Source organism: Bison bison, unplaced genomic scaffold, assembly GCF_000754665.1.
Source record: "Bison bison bison isolate TAMUID 2011002044 unplaced genomic scaffold, Bison_UMD1.0 scf7180017864160, whole genome shotgun sequence".
NCBI lineage: Eukaryota > Metazoa > Chordata > Mammalia > Artiodactyla > Bovidae > Bison > Bison bison.
This window is the reverse complement of record NW_011494732.1, coordinates 3,651,814-3,673,267: the sequence shown is the minus strand read 5'-3', so window position 1 is coordinate 3,673,267 and position 21,454 is coordinate 3,651,814. Positions and strand designations below refer to the sequence as shown.

At 45.2% G+C, this 21,454-nt stretch overlaps 1 protein-coding gene across 1 annotated transcript in view; it reads left to right on the top strand.

Annotated features, from left to right (window-relative positions):
• The window catches only part of TMEM132B (transmembrane protein 132B), a 226,281-nt gene that overhangs the window by 38,297 nt on the left and 166,530 nt on the right, over positions 1–21,454 (top strand). The window contains 1 exon segment of the mRNA XM_010841407.1: positions 16,897–17,043. Coding sequence (XP_010839709.1) covers positions 16,897–17,043 — 147 coding nt within the window.

Sequence of the window (21,454 nt, the reverse complement as noted above, 5' to 3'; positions counted from 1 at the left end):
GTTGGATATCTCAGGGACAACAGGTAAAGGACAGAGGTTCTCATAGCCCTCTGCTCCCTCCCATCTTTGTCCATACACAGAATCCCATTCCTCCTCCATCCCTGGAGGGGAGGAGAAAATCTCAGGCAAGACTGCTTTCAGTTATTTTTTAAATTAATTAATTTTTTATTGATTTGGACACACTGGGTCTTAGTTGCGACATGTGGTAGGATCTAATTCCCTGACCAGGGATCAGACCTGAGCACCTTGCATTGGAAAAGTGGAATCTTAGCCACTGGACCACCAGGGAAGTCCCTCAGTTTTTATATTTTAAATCAGCCTGGCTACACAGAGAATCACAGTTAATTTGAGTTTTAGAAAGTAAAGAAAATAATGACTTTGTAGACTGATGTTCACACCCATTATGGGTCTTCCCTTCCATCCACGGACTGGGGGGGAGTGGAATGAAGTGGAATAAGATGTCCACCTTACCCTGAGGCTCACGGTTATCTCATGGGGACAGTCAAGCTGTTGATGGTTAGAAGGTACACAGAATGAGTGATTCATACTTGTTTGCTATAAGCCAGGTCAGGCATCTTACTGTGGATGTAAATACACTCATGCAATTAGTACTCAAGGCTGCCCTCCAAGTGGACACTTTATCCCAGTTTTACAGACAGGAAACGGGTCTGAAGAGACTAAAATAATTAGCGTTAAGTTACATAGGTAGGAAGTGTCAACACTTGACTTTGGCCCGGGGCACTGGGGTCTGGAGGTGTGCTCTCAACTCCACTGTGGCACTGCTCTTCCCATCAGTTTCCATCTGGATTAAAGAGGCCCGGGGAGGGGTTTGGAACACTTCACCTGACAAACAGTGCTGAGGATGCGGAGCCAGCAGGGGCGTCTGGCTGGCGTCCTTGCCGGAGGAGCTGTGTGGGCTGGGACCCGTGACCACAGGGGGCGGCCCCAGTTCTGTGTCTGCCCACTTGTGTGATTGTGGGTGTGTGATTCGTTCTCTGTAGCAGTTTCGCAGATTTTCATGAGGAACAAACGGGATAACGTGTGAAAGCCCTCAGCAGGCATTTGGGGAGGGTAACCGAAAATGAGGCGCCGTTTCAGCTGCTACTGTAAGTGCCAGGCGAGAGTGGGGTCACCACTAGTCTCGAGGCCTTTAAATCCATGCCAGCTTCCCTACCCCTCAGCCAGCCTTGGTGGCCAAAGTTGCCATAGAGGCGCCAGCATGAAGTTTGAGTAGAGAAGTTTCATAATCAGTAACCATCTTAGCATCTTGGCTTCCCTGGTGGCTCAGACAGTAGAGAATCTGCTTACAACGCAGGAGACCTGGGTTCGAGTCCTGTGTTGGGAAGATCCCCCGGAGAAGGGAATGGCAACCCACTCCAGTATGCTTGCCTGGAGAATCCCATGGACAGAGGAGCCTGGTGGGCTACAGTTCATGGGGTTGCAAAGTGTTGGACACGACTAACACTTTCACTTAGCAGCAGAGATTGCGGGCATAGGTCTCTTTTGGGCGCGTCTGCCTTAGGTTTAGAAGCAAAAGTGGCTTGGGCTGGACATCACTGCTTCGTTTCTTCCTGGGTGTAATGAAGCCCATCATTCCAATTGCAGGGACGGGCTGCACTTCATTGTGTGATTGGTTAATTCGACAAGTGCACACTGAGTACCTAACGTGCGTGCAAAGCAGCTTAGGAAGTGGGGGACGTGATCACAACAAGCCTGATGTAGTCTCTGCTGGGGTGAGTCTTTGAGTCTGAAGACCATAATGTATATAGAAATGTACAGATAATTATTTAATATTAGCTGTGATAAGTGCTAGGAAGGGAAAAATCAAGGTGCAATAAAAGAAAAAAGGAATCCAGTCCTGTGTACCTGTGAAGGCTTCCCAGAGGAGGTGTCCATTGAGAATTGAAGGATGGAAAGGAATGAAATGGATTGTTGGAGGTTGGCGATGGTGTGAGGAAAAAATTCAGCCATAAGGAAGAGCTTTACAAAGGCCTGAAGCATTTGGCGTCAGATGAGAAAGGGCTGGTAACCCAAAGGGAATTTCATGGGGGCTTTGACTAAGTGGGGATAGGGCCAAGGCAGTAACTGGCCCAAGAGGAGGGAAGGAATTGCAAGAACCCAGTGAGAGTGGAGGTTGTGGGACAGGGCTGGACCACAGGAGCCATGCTCACAGGGCAGGAAGCTCAGCCACCATCACCAGCAGGAAGAAGCCAGGGTATCAGTACCCCAACTTCTCTCCTCTCATCATCTAATCTGCTGTGCCTTCTATTGGTGGAACCCAGCTGGAAGCCAGAGGGAGGACAAGAGGGCCTCTAGAGATGCTGTGCACAGCCATCGGCCTCTATCTGTACTGGATAAGAAGAGAAGGCTAGCAAAAGGGTCTGTGGGAGAAACAGAGACCAGTGAGTATAGCCATATGTGGGGAAAGTCTATGTCTTCCGAGGACAGAGCAGAATCCTAAAAAGATAAAATTATACCTGCTAAGTGCTTAAAATTCAATCCTCCCATGACATGTATGAGATGGTTACTATGTTCCCATTTTACAGATGAGAAAACTGAGGCTCAGTCAGCTTAGTTGTTCACAGAGTAGATAAATGGTAGAGCCAGGATTTGAATCCAGGCAATTTGGTTCTGGGGTCTGTGCCTTTAGCCACAAAGCTATTAGCCTATCCACTGCCTCCTTTGGGCAGTTTGATGATCTCTCAATCATGGTTGAGATCATGCAGGGTCTTGGACTTTTTATAACAATGGTGGTAGCCAGTGCAGAGTTTTAGGCTTGGCATTTTGATGGCTTGGGATTTGGAGAGATCATCCTGCTTGCTCTGTGACTTCTAGCAGTGGTTGTAGAGTGGTGAGGACGATGGCAGAGGACTTGCTAATGGACCAGACATGAGAGCCCGTTATAGAAAGAAGGGTGTCAAGGTTGATCCCTGGGTTTCTGATTTGAGCAATTTGATGTATGCTGGTTGCTATGAGCTGAATTTTCACATCCCCCTGCCTCCCCACTCGGCATGGATATGTGGGATTCCCAATGCCCAGTGTGATGGTATTTGGAGATAGGACCTTTGGGAGGTATTTAGTTCATGAGGGTGGAGTGGAGCTCACAGATGAGATTAGTGCCCTTACAAGAGGAGACACAAGAGAGCTTTCTTCACCTCTCTGTTCCCTACCACATGAGGACACAGCAAGAAGGCAGCCATCTGCAAACCAGGAAGAGGGCTCTCAGGAGCTGAATCTGCCAGCACCTTGATCTTGGACTTCCTAGACTCCCAAAGTGTGAGAAATAAATTTCTGTTGTTTAAGCCACCCAGGATGTGGTATCTTGTTATAGCATCCTGCACTAAGAGAGTGGTCTTCTCTCAAAGTGGGCAAGAGGAATGAGGCGGCTTTTACTTTTATTTTTGGCTGAGTTGATCGTGAGTTCAGTTTTGGATGCACTGAGTTTGATTTCTTTTGAGACTTCTAAGAGGTGATTTCAGGTGTTCGCTTGGAACTTGGAAAGTTCTGTTTGTAAACAATTACTTTGTGGATCGTTATACTCTAGATGGTAGATGAAGTTGGGAAATGGATGTGTATGTATATATATGTGTGTGTATTTATTTCTCAGGAGCTGTAAATACCAAGTTACTGAAAATTAATGACAAGTCTTCATGGAGATGAAATATTCAATGTACCAGGTTGATCCCTTGATTGTGTCCAGGTTGGAGACAAAAAATTCATAGTGGCTCACAAAATGCTTTAAATTATTACAATGAAATGATTCTTTACTAGGCATTTGAAGATTTTTATCATCAAACATTCTTAAAAAATAGCAGGCTTGACAGAAAGTGAGTTTAATTTCATAAAAGGTCAGGTTATTTTTGAGTTATGAACTGATTTTTATACCTTAGGTTTGTTTATTAATATTTATTCTGAAGTGATGGATATCACAAAGGGAGAGGATCTCTGATTGTTTCTGTAGGTTCCCTTTGTTTAATATTTGCTTTCTGTGCTTACAATGATGGTTGAAATATTGAACATCCTTCCTCCATCTGTGGTGGTAACTTTGTGTATCATCTGTGAACTTTGGGAGGATTTTATTTGGTCCTCTGAGTGGTAGAAATGTCAGGTCCTGGCTGTTTTTGTCAGTGCACTTGCAAATGCAAATATTAATAGAAGAAATCCAACTCAAAGTGGCTTGAAGGGAATTTACTGACTCATGTAACTGAAAGACAGCCTCAGGTCTGACTGGATCCAGAAGCCATCTCTCTCCACCTATTGCCTTTGTTTTCCCCTGTTGGTTTTATTCTCAGGAAGGTAGTGGGCTCTTGGAACACTTATTGCTTAGTGAAAAGAGAGCTGGACTCAACACTCCCTGAAAATTTATGGTTGACATGTCCATTTGTGGGCCAATCAATTATGGCCAGGGGGATGAGACATCCTGATTTTTTGGGTTGAGTCACATGCTTCCGCCTTGGACCAATCACTGTCCAGGAGGACACAACGCTTTGATTGGCTACAGCATACCACCCCTTGAAGCCGAGGGTGGGATCAGCCTAGCCTGAGGCACCTGGACTGAGCTTAAGTGGATCCCAAGAGAAGTCCAGGTAGGTGCACTGCACCAGGAGAGGCGGTGAATGCTGGGTAGATTCTACTTGTACACCTTCTGGTGTTCTGTGGATCAGATGGCCAGTATTGGGAGCTTGTTGGACAATTCTCACAACAGTTTTTCTACATTTCTCAGACTGTTTCTGAAGCATTTTACCACCAAGGGGATGATTCTTGGAAATGTCAGCATTTAGAGCTGAGTTGGCTTATGAAAGGGCCAGCATCTGAATGTTCTTGTCACTACCACCAGCACCGTGAAGTCTGCATAGTCCTTATATGCCAAACTCTGTTCTAAGAATTTTGTATACACTGTCTCCATTTAATCCTTTCAAGGACCCTGTGAGGTATAGTAGTAATAATAGTCCCATTTTACAGATGAGGAAACTGAGGCACAAAGAGGTTAAATGACTTTCCCAAGGTCACAGAGCTGAAGTCCATTCCACACCCACCCCCATATTTTTAGGATGTGTGTGTTATCTTAAGTGTCCTTTTTCTTTCTTGGAGTCAAAATTTTAAGTCAGAAAGTAGTCTTAACTTCATATTCCATCTGTCTGTTTCGTAGAACTGTGTATTTCTCCTGCACATAGTAGGTGGTTAATGCCTGACATGTAATAGATAAACAGTGTGTAGATTGTAAATTAAATCAAATACCTCCTGGCCACATTTGAATTCCAAAGCCCTGAGTCTGACTTATCTGCTTTCCCAGTTCTTTCATTGCAAAAGCATTTCTGGTTCTTAATTGCTGTACATTGACTAATCCTAGATTCCCATAAAACAATATTACTTTGCTAATTGGATCATGAGAAGCCGTTTGTTGAGCTCTGAGAAAATAATAACCTCCTTGCCCCCGCCACGTGCTGCTCATGGTGTGTGTGTGTGCACACACGTGTGTGTGTGTGTGTTTCTCTATTGTGTTTTGAACAGTTCTACTTCAGAGAGGCACACACTGTCTTTAACTTCACTCCATGGGACATGATCTGAGACAATGGTTGGGAATCTGAGGATAAAGCCTTCTGTGTTTCATCTTGTCAGATGTTTAAATGTGATCTGAAGGGGGACTGGTTTTCATGGTGGAGCCAACAGTGGGGCTTTACAAAGAAGTGAAGTGGATGAACACACTATATTCCTCATGCTGCTGCTGCTAAGTCGCTTCAGTCATGTCCCATTCTGTGGGACCCCATAGACGGCAGCCCACCAGGCTGCCCCGTCCCTGGGATTCTCCAGGCAAGAACACTGGAGTGGGGTGCCATTGCCTTCTCTGATATTCCTCACAGTGGGACAAAAATGGACTTGAAATTGTGGCAGGTACTGGCTTCACGGCTGTGACACAGCACATCCAGAGTTTGCAAGGGAGCTGCTTCCCCTTCTGTCCACTGATGCTGAAAAATAAGCATGTGCTTCACATGGGACCAAGGGCAGAGTAGTGAGGGAGTGTCTGGAGCTCAGCCTGGGGTCCAGTTTGCCAGGGAAAGATAATCCCAGGCATGTGTGCAGGTGGTGGTGGGCCTATTATCTCTAGGAGGCTGAATATCAGGTGCCTACAGTGTTTTTTAGTGGGAGAACTATTGGATCTGGAGTGAGGCAGGGCTATTCTGTTCACGGCAGAGCATTTGGCATCCCTGGCCATACTCCTTGGAATCAGTGGTCCCCCACCTTTCTGGCACCAGGGACCAGTTTCGTGAAAAACAGTTTTTCCACAGACCAATGTGGTGGGGAGGATGGTTTCAGGACGATTCAAGCGCTCCAGTGACAATAAAGAATCTGCCTGCAGTGCAATGGCACCCCACTCCAGTACTCTTGCCTGGAAAATCCCATGAACGGAGCAGCCTGGTGGGCTGCAGTCCATGGGGTCGCTAAGAGTCGGGCACGACTGAGCGACTTCACTTTCACTCTTCACTTTCATGCATTGGAGATGGAAATGGCAACCCACTCCAGTGTTCTTGTCTGGAGAATCCCAGGGATGAGGGAGCCTGGTGGGCTTCTGTCTATGGGGTCACACAGAGTCGGACACGACTGAAGTGACTTAGCAGCTGCAGGGCAAGAGATGCGGCTTTGATCCCTGGGTCTGGAAGATCCCCTGGAGGAGGAAATGGCTACCCACTCCAGTATTCTTGCCTGGGAAATCCTGTGGACAAAGAAGCCTGGTCGGCTACAGCCCATGAGGTGGCAAAAGAGTTGGACACAACTGAGTGACTAAACAACAACCAGAATCTAATGCCACTGCTGATCTGGCAGGAGGTGGAGCTCAGGTGGTAATGAGAGCAGTGGGAAGTGGCTGTAAATACAGCTGAGAGTCCCTGGATTGCTAGCTGTCTGCCACTCACCTCCTGCTGTGTGGCCCAGTTCCTAATTAATCCTAGGCTCCCATAGAACAAAACTGCCTAATGGCCTGATACTGGCCTGTGGCCTGGGAGTTGGGGATCCCAGTGTTAAACGCGAGCATTCTCATCTGAGGTTCAGCCGGGGAAGACTCTTCTTCCATACTCACTGGTGTGTCGGCAGAGTTTCTTTCCTTGCTCTTGTAGGACTTCGGGCCCCGGATGTTTACTGACTGTTGGGCCTCAGTTGCTAGAGACTACCCAAGCTCCTTGCCACGTGGGTCTCCCAACATGGCTGCTTACTCCTTCGAAGACACCTGGGAGAGAGATTCTGCAGAGTGAGTCCACTAGCAGGATGGAGTCCTATAAAATGTAATGGAACCACGGAATGACATTTCATCACGTCTATCATACTATTCTGATCAGTAGGAAGCACAGGCCCTCCCACACTCAAGGGGAAAGGATTCTAAAAGATGTGATCCCCTGGAGTCCGGGTTCATAGTGGACCACTCCATCGTCTGTTGTACCTGGTATGGACCAGAAGTAAATAAGTAAGTGGCTAAGGAAGACATGCCCTAGGCTGGAGGCAGTCATTTTTGGCTGGTTTTGGGTGTCTGGGGGCCAAGGCAGAGTTTTGGATATACTTATCTCGATGCCATAGGAAGGCAAAAGAAGGGAGCCATTCGTCAAATTTCCGATTTGTCAAAAGCTATATATATAGTTTGATGAATTTTTAGCTTTCTTAGGTGAAAGGTTAAACAGTGAGATAAGAGGCGGGAGATAGCTCCTTAGGAATCAGCACGTGTTGCTTTGGGAAGTTCTCACTGGAATTAAAACCCCACTTTGCGCGTGCCTGTCCTCAGAGCTGAAATCCATGCCTTCGAGGACTCTGCTCTGAAGGGTTTCCAGCACGGGTTGTTTGTTTGTCCTTCAAGTTGACTCCTGCTCTCTTTAGGACTGAGACCAAAAGTATCTATCCTTAGGGTCCAGGTTCAGCCACCTGGACAGGAGGGAGCCCCACCTGCTCTGCAGTCATGGGCATGGCAGGCTCCTTGCATTGACTCTTTCCCCTGTCCTGTAATCTCTCCCAGGTTTAAATCATGGTTTGCAACGAGCTCTCAGCAGAGCCTGCCTTTGCCAGCCTTCAGGTGCCTAGTCGGAGATTCATGCCTCTCTCTGTGGTTAATTTATCACAGAGAAAGTGGTTTGCTGGGAGGATCCAAATTAAAAGTATCTTTACAGTTTTGCCGAAGCTCATCCTGAAAGTGCTCCAGCGCCCAGGGCTGGGCTTATCTCAGAAAGCGAGCTGAACACCAGATGTTCCTTGGTGTTACTCTCCTTGACAGAATGTGATTGTCTGAAATATGTCCCAAGCACTGTTATCCAAGGATTGTTCTGGGGACCACCTGCATCAGAATGGCAGCCTGTTTAAAAACACAGCACTGCTGGGCTCCGGCCTAGACCCAGTGAGTCGCAGTCTTTGGAGGTGGAGTCCAGATAGCTGTAACTCGGCGATTCTGATGGCCTGAAAGTCTAAGAACCTCTGGTCCAGAGTTCTCATGCCTGAACTCTGTCCCCTGCTCTTGATAGTTTTTATCTCTTACTGGGCATTTTTAGCCCTGAAGGTCTGATATTTATGGAGCACCCAGAGATAGATGGTTAGATAGAGACCTTTCATTCTACCAACAGTTATTAAGCACCTCCAATTTCCCTGGCGTGGCTCTCAGAACAATGGATAAAGCAGGAAACACAATATTAAAAAAAAAAATTCTACCCAGTCTCCTGGTGCTTCCATCCAGCGGGAGAGACAGAGAATAAACAACAGAAGCAAAGTCTATGGGTACTAGATAGGGCTTTATTTTAGATTGGGTGGTTTGGGAAAGGCTCAAAGAGATATTTGCCGGAACCTGAAGGAGATGAGGGAGTGAGTCCTGTGGGTGTCAAGGGAGATCTTTTCAGGCGAGGGGAACAACATGAGCAAAGGTTTAAAGGCAGGAAGTCATGTGCTGTTTTAGGAGCTATGAGGAAGCCAGTTCCCCGCCAATAGAGAATGTTAGTATATTTCACATACGTAAAATATGCACTTTTCAGAGCATTGACATTTAAAACTACAAGTGTGTTATGGAAAGTTTTTCTTTAATTTGAGTATATCTGGCCAATGGAAACTAATCCACTGAAAATGGGAACATAAAATCATATAGAAAGTCATGAGAAAAACGAAACCTGATTGGGATTTTTCTTCTTCTTTGAGAAATGAAATAAAGATAAACAAGTAAACAAAATCCAGTAATTCCCTTTCGGTGCTGCTCAGAATGAAGAATGCATTCATTGCCTCTTGACAGTGTTTTGTTGTTATTTCCCTTCAATTTTATAGAACTGCACGGTGTTGCATTTTTCATTTCACACTTGATGTTGTCAGTAGGATCTCAAAAAGGGCCAGCTTAGAGGAAGTATTTCAAGGCTTCCCCAATTTCCCCAAGAGCTTCACTCTGCTTTGCTACGCAAGCCGCTCTCTTTTGAAGCACTTATCTCTTTTCCCGTTGATTTCCCCTTCTTCACTTGTGAACCGTCAGTAAGTATCTCTTGAAAGGGGGTGGATCCTTTGCTGGATCCTTTTTCTCAGTAGCTTGGTTGGCATTTGTCAATCCTCCGTATTCCAAGGTTGGCATTTACACTTTGCAATAGATTTGCATTGCACTGGCATTGTATTTATAGCTGACAATCAGCAAGGTCCGACCCCACTCCCCAAAAGACAGAAGATGCTCAGTTGGTGCCACTGTCATTCAAACGCCAAGTGAGGGTGGGGATTGGTTTCCTGAAGGCTCTGTTCATCTAACAGTTTCTTAGCTTGCCGTGTTATTTTTGTCTATGTAATCATGTAACTTGGAGAACACAGAAAACAAATAGTTATATGATGAAGACCCTATGGAAATATAATTATAAGTTTCTTTTGGTGAATGTCAGGAAATAGTTGTATAAATGAACCAGAGGTGATCCCTGTAGGTTGGTCCTTATATTGTTTATTTCTTCACAGTAGACTAGGACCTGTTAGCTTAAGAGTCAAACTCAATTTTTTACACATCTAGTTGTTTTAAATATACTGGAAATAAGCATGTTATATTAGACATTTGGAGCTCGCTTGATTTGCATGCCCTGCAGAACTGTTCCCAACATCTGTTAGCGATAGACCTTGTAGCTTTAAGACTCCAAGCTGCTGTGGTGCTTGGAGCTGTTTGACCTGGAGGTTTCCCACCCGTTCGGCTCAGTGACATGGAAGTTCCCTCTCTGATTCTCCTCTCCCTGGGGCTCCCTGCCGTCCTTCCCTTCTGGCTAGTGGCCCCCATATAGTTTGGAGGATCTTAGGCTGTGAGGGAGAAGGAAATGGCAACCCACTCCAGCGTTCTTGCCTGGAGAATCCCAGGGACAGGGGAGCCTGGTGGGCTGCCGTCTATGGGGTGGCACAGAGTCGAACACGACTGAAGCGACTTAGCAGTAGCCATAGCAGTAGGCTGTGAGGGACTCCTACAGTAACACGCAAACCTATCGAATCTGTGCCCAGGTAAGGCTTTTGCGCGCCACTGCCACCTTGTGGTCGTATCTTTCCCTTGATCAGCCCCCAAATCCCTCAAACTCATCACAGTGCTGAGACCATTAATCGTTGTCACAAGGCTTAGATTATTGTAGTTTTTAAATAACAAGAGTCAAGAATATCACTAAGCCTAAAAATATTTCTCTAAAACAAACTTAATGAATATTCAAGGCATGGATTTTTCTGGGCTTAGATTGTTGTAACAAATAGGATCTAAAATTGGGAAAGGTTTGGACTGAGAACTAGGATTTAGGGACAATTTTATAACTTCCATGTAGGAGAGAGGCAGAACCTCAATAATTTAGCTTCAGGCTTGTGTTTTTGATTCCCACCGTCCATTTTTTTCTGTTGTAGCTCGAATTTCCTTTTGGCAGCCACTCCCCGCTAACCCCCCTCCCTGTGGTTCAGATGGGGTTAATTTTGCCTAGTGCAGGATGGTCACTGATGGGCCACACCACTGAGCATTGTGCTTTCCCCCACCTCGGCCTCAGTTATAGGTCCAAGGTTGAATGCTCAGTCAAGTTCAACCAATGAAAACCTGGCTCCAGGATTTTGTTCTGGAGTCAAGAACAAAATCTTGAGAGAGTCTTACCTTTCCTTGGTTGATGAGGATGCGAGATCTGGAGCTATTGCACCCACACTGTGACCAATAGAGGAGAGCCTGTCACTGCACAAAACCCACACATGTGAGAGCTGAGCAGAGTCAAGTGCTAGGGAACTGGGGGCATCATATAAACCTGGCCCTACTTCTAGACATTTAAGTAGATATGAACCAGAAGTGGATTATTTCTTTGGTCAACTACAATCACAGGAAATTTCAGAGAATTTGTCAGGTGTGCACTGATGTTCTTGGAACCCAAAGTATCAAAGGTTGAATGTTCTTTACAGTAACCTTTATATATATATATAAGAATTGTCTGTGGCAAATGGAGGGTTTGCCCCATCTTGGGATATTAGAGGAATTTCCTGCCAAAGAAAAAGACTAAGATGAGAGAAATCATATTTGGAGAGGAGGTGGTTGGGGTCCTGCATGAAGACTTAGAGCAGTTTCACAGGACATCTCATAGGGAGGGGACCTGATGCCTAAGTGTATGATCTCTGGAGAGTATGCAGTAGTTCATGGTGAGAAAAATCCTAATGGTAACACTGATCCATTTCTTTGTCCCAGGTGTTTTTCTGAGCACTTTATATTCAGTGATTCACTTAACCTTCATAATAACAACATTATAGGTAGACATTCTTATCACACACATTTTGTAGATGAGGAAACCAACTCACAGATGTTCAGTGATTTATCCAAACTCTTAAAACTGGTTCGTTGCCATCATCACTAACTCCATCATCTCCCTGACCTTCGTCTCTGGGAGCATCCAGCTTTCCTAGGCAGGCAGGAATGCCTGGTATTTCACAACCATCCAAAGCAAAGATAATTAGACTATATTTCTCTTGGGGAAGGATTTCCCTGGTGGCTCAGATGGTAAAGCCTCTGCCTACAATGCGGGAGACATGGGTTCAATCCCTGGGTCGGGAAGATCCCCTGGAGAAGGAAATGGCACCCCACTCCAGTACTCTTGCCTGGAGAATCCCATGGACGGAGGAGCCTGGCAGGCTACAGTCCATGGGGTCGCACAGAGTTGGACATGACTGATTGACTTCATTTTCACTTCTCTTGGGGAAGAGTCAGGGGAAAGGAAAATTAGGGATTTTGGGATTAACATATACACATTGCTGTATTTAAAATGGATATCCAACAAGGACCTACTGTATAGCACAGGGAGCTCTGCTCCATATTATGTAACAACCTAAATTGGAAAATAATTGGAAAAGGCATACATACATGTATATGTATAAGTGAATCTCCTTGCTGTATGCCTGAAACTAACACAGCACTGTTAACCAACTATATTCCAATATAAAATAAAAAAAATTAAAAAGAATATACTGCTCTTTATTTTGTAAGTTTGTTTTATTAATGTGTCAGCGTCTGTTTACCCAGGCAACTGAGTTTCTTAATTTCCTCCTTTACTCACAGAAAGTAATATAATGTAATATATCCATGTATGTAGCACTTCCTCTATGCCAGCACTTTATATTGTATTATCTCTCTGCCTGTGTATCAGTGTTATGACATGGTCACTGTATTCATTTCCTAGGGCTGCCCCAACAAGCTGGGGGGCTTGAAGCAACGCATGTATGCTGTCTCACAGCTTAGGAGGCTGGAGGTCCGCAATCAAGGTGTCAGGAGTGTTGGTTCCCTCTGGAGGCTCTTAAGGAGAATCCATTCCCTGCCTCTCTCCTGGCTTCTGGTGGGTTGCCCACCATTCTTGGTTTTGTTGGCTTGTGGACAGATCACTCCAATCTCTCCCCTTGTCTTCAGATTGCCTTCTTTCCTGTATCTCTGTCTTCTCCCTTTTGTTCTCTTATAAAGACACCACTCATTGGTTCAGGCCCATCCTAAATCCAGGAGGGTGTCTTCTTGAGATCCTTTAACTAATTATATCAGTGAAGATGCTATTTTCAGATCAGGTCACATTTTGAGCTTCTGGGTGGACCTGAACGTTTGAGGGACCCTATTCAACCCACAACACCCATCCTTACTTTTTCCTCTCTTGAGAGAGGAGGAGCCTCAGCATGGCAGACAAAGTGAACAGCGGGGCTAGGACCCAACCTGGATTGCCTGGAGTGAACACTGGCTCTCGTGTCTCAGGTGTAGCTGCCAGAGGGGCAGACTGGATCCTGCTTCCATGACGGAATCGGCTTTCGATGTCAGTCCTTTTCTGTAGTCTTTCCGTGTCACAGATTTTCATTTGTGAACCTGAAATAACAATCCGCATTCATAGTGCTCCTAGGAGATGAAACGTTCAGACAGGTGAAGCACAAGACACTTTGGGTAAAGCTCCTGGAAAAGGGTCTGACCCGTGGGCGTGGCCTCAGGAAATCCTAGTTATTACAATTCAACAAAATTTCTGAGCAGTGTCAGGGTGCGTGCAGCTCCTAGTATTGTGCCTCCATCGGTATTTGGAGAGGAGGACAGTTTAAACAGGAGGACAGTATTGTCCATAGATCATTTTGACTTCAAAGTTGCAGCCATTCATGCTTTTGAATGATCATTGGTTCAGTTTCCTCGTAAGCACTTTACTTGTTGTGAGTTGTTTGGTTAACTCTAACATTAGTAAGTGTGCTTTTCTAAATATTTTGGCTGGTGAGTTTCCAGTAACCAGAATGTATGCATCTTTTGTTGTCCAAATATTAATCTTCTTTATCTCCTAGGGCTAAGGCAGAATATGGCATTTCTCTATGCTGCCCACACCCACATAAATTTGCCTGTCTTGTGACAGCTCAAGTTCCTTGAATGGGAGAGTAAGTCCTACCCTCACACGTGGTATAGGAATTACATGCATTAATGATGAAAGGTATCAGACAGCTCAGCATATGGAAGGTGCCCAAGATATTTTGACATTTGTTAGTAAGTCTTTTTCTACAGTATGATGGGTCAGGTGGTAGATGAGCCGTTCCCTGGTCTGTACCAAAACCATTGAATACTCACTGGTCTGGACTAAGCTTTGTCCATCTTTGTATTTCCTGGTGCTTCATATATAGCAACAGGATCTCAAGACAGTCTCCTCAATATTAGAGAACTAGGTGGATAATCTGTGGTAGAAAATTGTTTCATGGCATTGATGATCTCAGAGTTCTCATTGCATGCCTTCCCAAGCAGACAGAGAGATTTGACTTACCCACAACCACAACTAGAGACACTCACTGAGGCTTTGATGTGCAGAGCTTGGTCATGCAGACATGGTTGAATGCCTAGTTGGTTGACCTTAGTCTCTAATCCCTCCAGAGGTTCAAGTTGATACCATATGACCCAGGGCTCCCAGGTAAACAAAGATACTCTAATCAGGTAGAACACCACAAGGGCTTAGCGGTCACCTCCTAAGAGTTGAGGGTAAAGACTCATCTTTGGGCAAAGTTCATCTTTGTGTGGACAACCAAACCATTAAAGTGGATGGCTTAAATATAAGACACAAACACTTAGATGTGCTCACCGAGCAAGTTTTCTTCTGCCCTACAAGGTGGCAGATGCTGTGGGCTGGAGAGACCTAGAAGGATGAGATGGGGAGGCTGTGGGTCTCTGCCCTCTCTTGTCTCTGCTGGGTGGAGTCTGGCCTGCAGTCCAGGTGTCTTTCTTGCTTGTCCATAGCTGCTGGATTGTCACCTGTCATTGGTCCAACAGGGAGGAATGCTCATCTGGACTCCGAGGCTCTTCCCCATCATAGACAAGGTCAAAGTCTCAGGTTACACTGTGTCCTGGACACCTCGAGGGGTGGTGGAGTTTTGGGGGAAAAACCCCTAGATGAGTCCAGGGTGGCAATGGTCTAACTCATCTTGGGAACTCCCATTGAGCTTGGACAGTGGAGAAGTCACGTCCAAGGGTGAAAGTTCTCCATAGCCTTGACTTGCATTCCTGTTACCAACATGAAGTCTGCTTGCTTTGTTTGGAACTTTATACTGAATGATTGAAAGTGAAAGTGTTAGTCACTCAGTCGTGTCCAACTCTTTGCGACCCCATGGACTGTAGCTCGCCAGGCTCCTCTGTCCATGGAATTCTCCAGGCAGGAATACTGGAGTGGGGTTGTCATTCTCGTCTCCAGGGGATCTTGCTGACCCAGGGATTGAACCCAGGTCTTCTGCATTGCAGGCAGATTCTTTACCAAATGAATGATTATGAGTGTACATAAGAGTCCACATGGAACAAACAGAAAACTACATATGGGTGAGCACAGCTGGGTGCATTCTTACAACCTGTAGTGCAGTCAGCACCCAAAGAAGAGACAAACATTGTAGGTGCTCCAGAAGCCCCCCGGGGGAGCCCGTCCAGCTGTTGGCTCCAAAGGGTAACAGATGCTAACTTCAGCCTCACAGATGAGTTTAACTGTTTCAAAATTTCTATAAATGGGATTATACAGTGTGTGCTTTTTGACACCTGGCATCTGCCACTCAACCTCCAAATATAGGAGGTTCATCCATGTAGTTTTTAAAAAATTGATTTAAATTTGTTTTAATAAATATTAAATTGATATCTGTTTGGAGATGTCAGTTAGTATACACAGATTTATTCCTAAATTGTTCTCTCCACTATTTTATTTTTACTTTTGATTGGGGTATAGTTGGTTTGTGGAATCTAAAAAAAAGGCTACAAATGAATGTATCTACAAAACAGAAATACAGATGTCAAAAATAAACTTATGGTTACAAGGGAGTAAAAGGTGGGGGAGATAAATTGGAAGACATACACATGTGTGCTAAGTCCCTTCAGTTGTGTCTGACTCCTTGCGACCCTATGAACTCCAGACCCCTCTGCCCATGGGATTCTCCAGGCCAGAATACTGGAGTGGGTTGCCATACCTTCCTCCAGGGGATCTTCCTGACCCAGGGATCAAACCCGTGTCTCTTACGTTCCCTGCACTGGCAGGCAGGTTCTTTACCACTAGCGCCACCTAAGAAGCCCTAGCACATACTCACTACTGTATATAAAATAGATAACTAGTAAGGACCTACAGTATGGCACAGGGAGCTGTACTCAGTACTCTGTAATGACATATATTGGAAAAGAATCTGATAAAAGGGGGGATATATGTATAACTGATTCACTTTGCTGTACATCTGAAACTAACTCAGCATCCAGTTTCGTGTGGTACTACACTGTTTATTCTTGGTATTTCTGTCTTATTCCATTGGGTGACTGTACATTTTATTAGTTCTGCTTTTGATGGACAGTGCAGGCCGTTTCCCTACTGGGTTTCATATGACAGTGCTGCCGTGACCTTCCTTGTGCAGGTCTTTTGGGGAAACAAACGCCTGCATTTCTGTTGCTCGTATGCCTACGAGTGAACATGCTGGGCTGTAGGGTCTGCAGAAAGTCCTGGAGCACATGAGGAGGTGCCCTTGACAGTGGTGGTTGAGAAATGCCCAGTGAGACTCTGGCATTCTTTCCCACAGAACCTCTGCAGCTGGCACAGCCCCTGCAGCCTCTCAGACCCTTCTACTTCATGAGAACCCTTCCTCATCCACCCCCAGGGAAGAACCGGCCCGCAGATCCTATCCATGCCTGGCACACACGTCTGTTTTGTCTCCATCCTGCAGGGCCCCCGAAGAAGAAGGTGATCTGGTTCCTAACACACTGATCAAACAGAAAATTAACACATGTGGCAGAACGCTGGAGCTCCTACTTCGGGGCACTTGTAAAGATAACAAGACACTTAGTTTTTGAAGGAAAGCCATTTACTGGCAGTCTTTCTTGCATCTCCCAGAGGAAAGGGGAGATCGGTTCTAGCTCCCTGTTTTTACTCTCTGTTTTGAACTAAGATGGTCATATATATATTTTTTTCTACCTGACAGAATTAAGGCAGCAGCCGGTGTGAAAATAACTGCAGTGAGAGTCAGCAGCGAGGACCAGTGGGCAGTCCAGGAAGAGATAGATAACGACAGCGTTCAGACCACAGCCACCCTCATGTGCGTGGGCCATCACCCGGACACACAGAGCAGGTAAGCCCTGGGATCCTCAAGGTACCTCGGCAGCCGTTTGTTGGGGATGGCTGCGGACGCTGATAGCAAAATAATGTGTGTATAAATAAAGCAATGCCTCTGCGTTTAATGGGCGATGTGTTCTTTTGAGCTCATCAGCGCAGCTCCGTCCTGCAGCTTCTGAATGGCTCCATTACGGGATGTGATGCTGGCTGAAGGCTTTATCCTTTATGCTCTTTCTACATCAATGACCTGATTAGGTTGGCAATCTCAAAAATTACCTGCACTCACATCTGTCATGGTACAGGGTTTGATAACCATTATTTTAAAATTTTATTATTGTTATTGTTGGCAGCGAAGAACTGAAGAATGAAATGGGTAAAATAGAAATGATTTAAGAGGCAAGGGGGAAAAGTACTTTTTTAATGAGCAAATGTAGGGTGGCTCTAAGCTGTCTAGTAATAGTTTCTTAGTGCTTAAAGGTGGTTGTTTTGCAGATATCACACCTGGGTGTTGGCATATGGGCTAAGAATGTGAAGTTAGGTCAACTTCACATCGTTGGTGGATCTTCTCCAGCTCGGATACCACCCTTGGGTTTTATGGTGCTGAGCTCACCTGGGAGACAGAGGGAGGTTATTGCTAATAATATTGCATCCGGGCTCCCCACAGGCAGAATGAGCTCAGGCCTGTTGCAATAGCCTTTTCTCTGATCTCTTTGCCTGTCTTCTCTTCCCTTTTGACTGAGCAATGCTGGCTATGCCATACTCCCGTTTTTTTTTTTTTTTAATATTTATCTATTTTTGGCTGGATTATTTTGGCTTAGTTGCAGCCTGAGGGCTTCTCTCTAACTGTGGTGCTCAGACTCAGTAGTTGCGATGTGCAGACTTAGTTGCCCTGCAGCATGTGGGATCTTAGTTCTCTGACCAGGTATTGAACCTGAGTCCCCTCCATTGCAAGGTGGATTCTTAACCACTGGACCACCAGGGAAGTCTTCCTGCCGGTTTTAAAGCCATTAATAGCTCTGCCTTCAGCCAGGATGAGACCCAACTTCTCAGGTTGGCAAAGAGCCCCTTTCTGATCTCTTACTTACCACCTTCTATCGTCATAACCTGTTTTCTTTATGTTCTTGTTTTTGGCTTTTTGGCTATACCATGGGGCATGTGGGATCTTAGTTTCCTAACCAGGGATTGAACTCATGTGCTTTGCAGTGGAAGTGTAGAGTCTTAACCACAGGAGTGCCAGAGAAGTCTCTCTTTTCTTGTTTTTAAACGCTATGAGGTCCATGATATTGGGCACTGAAGGAGCACTTGATGAATAAATGAGGGGGTTAGTGGTAGGAGCATGAGAAATGGAGAGATTGGGTGGAATTTGCCTTTTCCAATGGATCTCTAGGCTGAGTGCTGTCTCATCTTGGGCGACCTCAGCCAACATCAGCTAGAACTCTGTTCTGACTGCTTTTGAAGATTTCTTTCAAAAGGAAAGTGAAACTCAGGTTGAGTGACCAAAAAGCCTTCTATTAGGGGTATTGATCAGGGGATCTGGGTGCCTCTCACTCCCAAATCAACATTCTGGATATTGTCCTTTACATCCCTTGACAGAACTTCAGTCTGAGACCTCAGTTGACCCATGATTTCCCTGGAAATCTCTACTTGCTATCTGAACTCCCCCAAATCCTGCATTGATACATGAAGAGAGCTTAGGATTTACGTATTTGGGCTCAGTTGCAAGTGCTAGAATTGCCACCTAAAATGGCTGCTACGGTAGGATTTTGTGATCTCATGTGACGAGAAATTTGGAGGTGGGTGTTTCCGTGGTTGGTTAATCTGGCAGCACGGTTGTGCCACCGGGTGTGCGCTCTGTCTTTCCACTCTATCGTGCCCAGTTTGTTGGCTGTCATCCTTCAGCTGGTTTTCTCGTGGCTGCAAGATGGCTGCAGCAGTTCCAGACATCACAGACTTATCTAGTTGTATACAAAGACTGGAAGGGAGGGGGGCTTCTCTTCCTGTATCTTTGTTTTTTTTTTTTTTTTGCCGGGAGAGAAGATCCTTCCAACTGGAAAGACGACTTTCCCTTCAAGTCTTCCTTTTAGATATCATCAGTAAACAGTGGGTTCCATGCCTTTGCTCAAGAATTAGCACAGTCTGGGAAAGTGAATATTTGCTGTTATTTTCAGGCTTTGTACTGGGAGAAGGTCTTTGCTATCAGGGAAGAAGCGTGGTCAACTAGCAGTGTTTGGCACACTCTTTAAAAGTGGGACCTGTCAAGGATTGTGGTTTGATTTCTGCTTTGACTCCACTGGATTCCTCTTTATTGCTTCTTCTTTATTGCTGAGGTGTTTATCAGGTGGGCTTTGACTGATGCCCTTAGCTACTGCATGAATGAAGTCCAAGCAAAAAGGGCTCCTAGGAGCACGTGGAAAAGTTCAAGACGGGGACCGGCACCAAGAGTGTCTGGATGCAGTATCCCTAACAACCTTTCTCCTTGTCTTTCCTCTGGGTTGCTATCATCTCCAGCAGGCTCTCCCTCCTGGTGGCAAGTTGACCATCAGCAGCTCCCAACATCCTTCCTGCTGGCTTGGTCTCTTCAGGGAGAACATGCTCTGTCCCATGGTGTCCAGCAAGTCTTGGGGCTGCTCATCACTGGCTCTGCTTGGAGTAACGTGGATCTCGTACTCACCCTGAACCAATCTCTGCAGCCAATTGTAAAAGTAGGGGATGGCTGGGCCCACCCAAACGACTTAGACTTCAAGTATGAGAGAGGGTTCTTGGGGCAAAACAGGAGGGTAGAAACAAGAAGTGGACCCTCCTGCTGTGCTGGAGCAGCCCCAGTGGGCTGCCTGGACGTGCACCCTCAGAAATTACTGTGTGGGTCTCAAATGGCCTTCTCCACGGTTTACACACATGGAATTGATTTGGTTGAAACACTGGACTGATCAAGAGCTGAGGTTTTAAATTGAAGGACAAGCACAGGCTGTGGTTATCACTTTTGGTTTTGAGAGAATCAATTCTGTGCTCTCTTTAGAAGAGATTTATAAAGTTACAAGAGAAAAAAAGCCCTTACATAACCAGAGTTACATAATTATCAGGCATTCTGGCGTCCTCTTCTTCTCTTTCTTCACTTTCTGTTTTTGACCTCCCCGGGGATGTTAGAAGGACAAGGACTGTTGCTTTGGCATGACAATTTATGCTTATTTAATATCCTTCTAAAATCCATTCCATAATCTAAATAAATAATTGCTTCTTTTTATCCTTTTTTTTTTTTGTTGAATTGTGAGATCAAATGAGGTGTGAAATACAAGCTCATGGACCGTGTTTGCCGGGCTAGCAAAGTGAGTCTATGAATATATCCCTAAATGAAACATCCCACTGAAAGCTGCAATCTCTGAATTGTGACAACCTTGGGCGGAATAGGGTTTTTAACAGAATATAATGCACATACTGCCTGAAGTTCTGTGATAAGAATTAAAAATGTGTCATATGGGAAGATTCGATGGGCTCGATGAGGAAGACAGTAAAGGTCTTCATTTAAAATGTTTTAATGAACACTCATTGTGAGGAAATGTGAATAATAAAGATGAAAACCACAAGATAAACAGTTGCATTGCCCAAAGAGGAGAAAAGAGGTTAGAAAAATAAGCAAATTTGAAAGTGTTCAAACAGATGAAGCAAACCCAAGGGAAAGGAAAGCTGGATGAAGTGGACTCGAATGGAGACAATGTGCAACCAGCTAGGTTGAGGTGAGATTGTTCCTTCAATGGTTTCCATCAGACTGTTGGGACCCAAACATTGGAGAAAATAGGCTGCCACTTTTTGTATGGTCAGAAACCACATTGCAGAACTCATCTCCTCTGAAAGTTGGGACAGAGACAAGTTCTTGGGAGTGCACCATGGAAACAGGAGTCTCCGTAGGAAAGAAAAGCCAAACCCTAAAATAGATTTCTTGAAAGAAATAGACACACCTCACATGACTATAACCCAGTTGAAAGAGAAATCGACCTCAAAGGTAAATGTTTACCATGAAGTGTTACCATGTTTTAACATCTGGATCCAATATTTCAGGAGTTTTTCTTGACCTGCTCTAATCCAGAAATGATTATAACCAGTTGAGCAGAAGAAAGGATTATCCTTTTTACTAACTCAACTAACTCGTTGCTTTCATTGCTTGTTGTGAAACTGAACAGTGGAAACCTTAAGGAACAAACAGTGGTAAGAGGAAAAGTTATCTCTTATCACGTAAATGTCATGTGTCATTTTATGGCTCCATGGAACATGAACTGGGTTAAATCTTTTATTGTGCTTCAGTTCAGTTCAGTTCAGTTCAGTTGCTCAGTCCTGTCCGACTCTTTGCGACCCCATGAATCGCAGCACACCAGGCCTCCCTGTCCATCACCAACTCCTGGAGTTCACTCAGACTCACGTCCATCGAGTCAGTG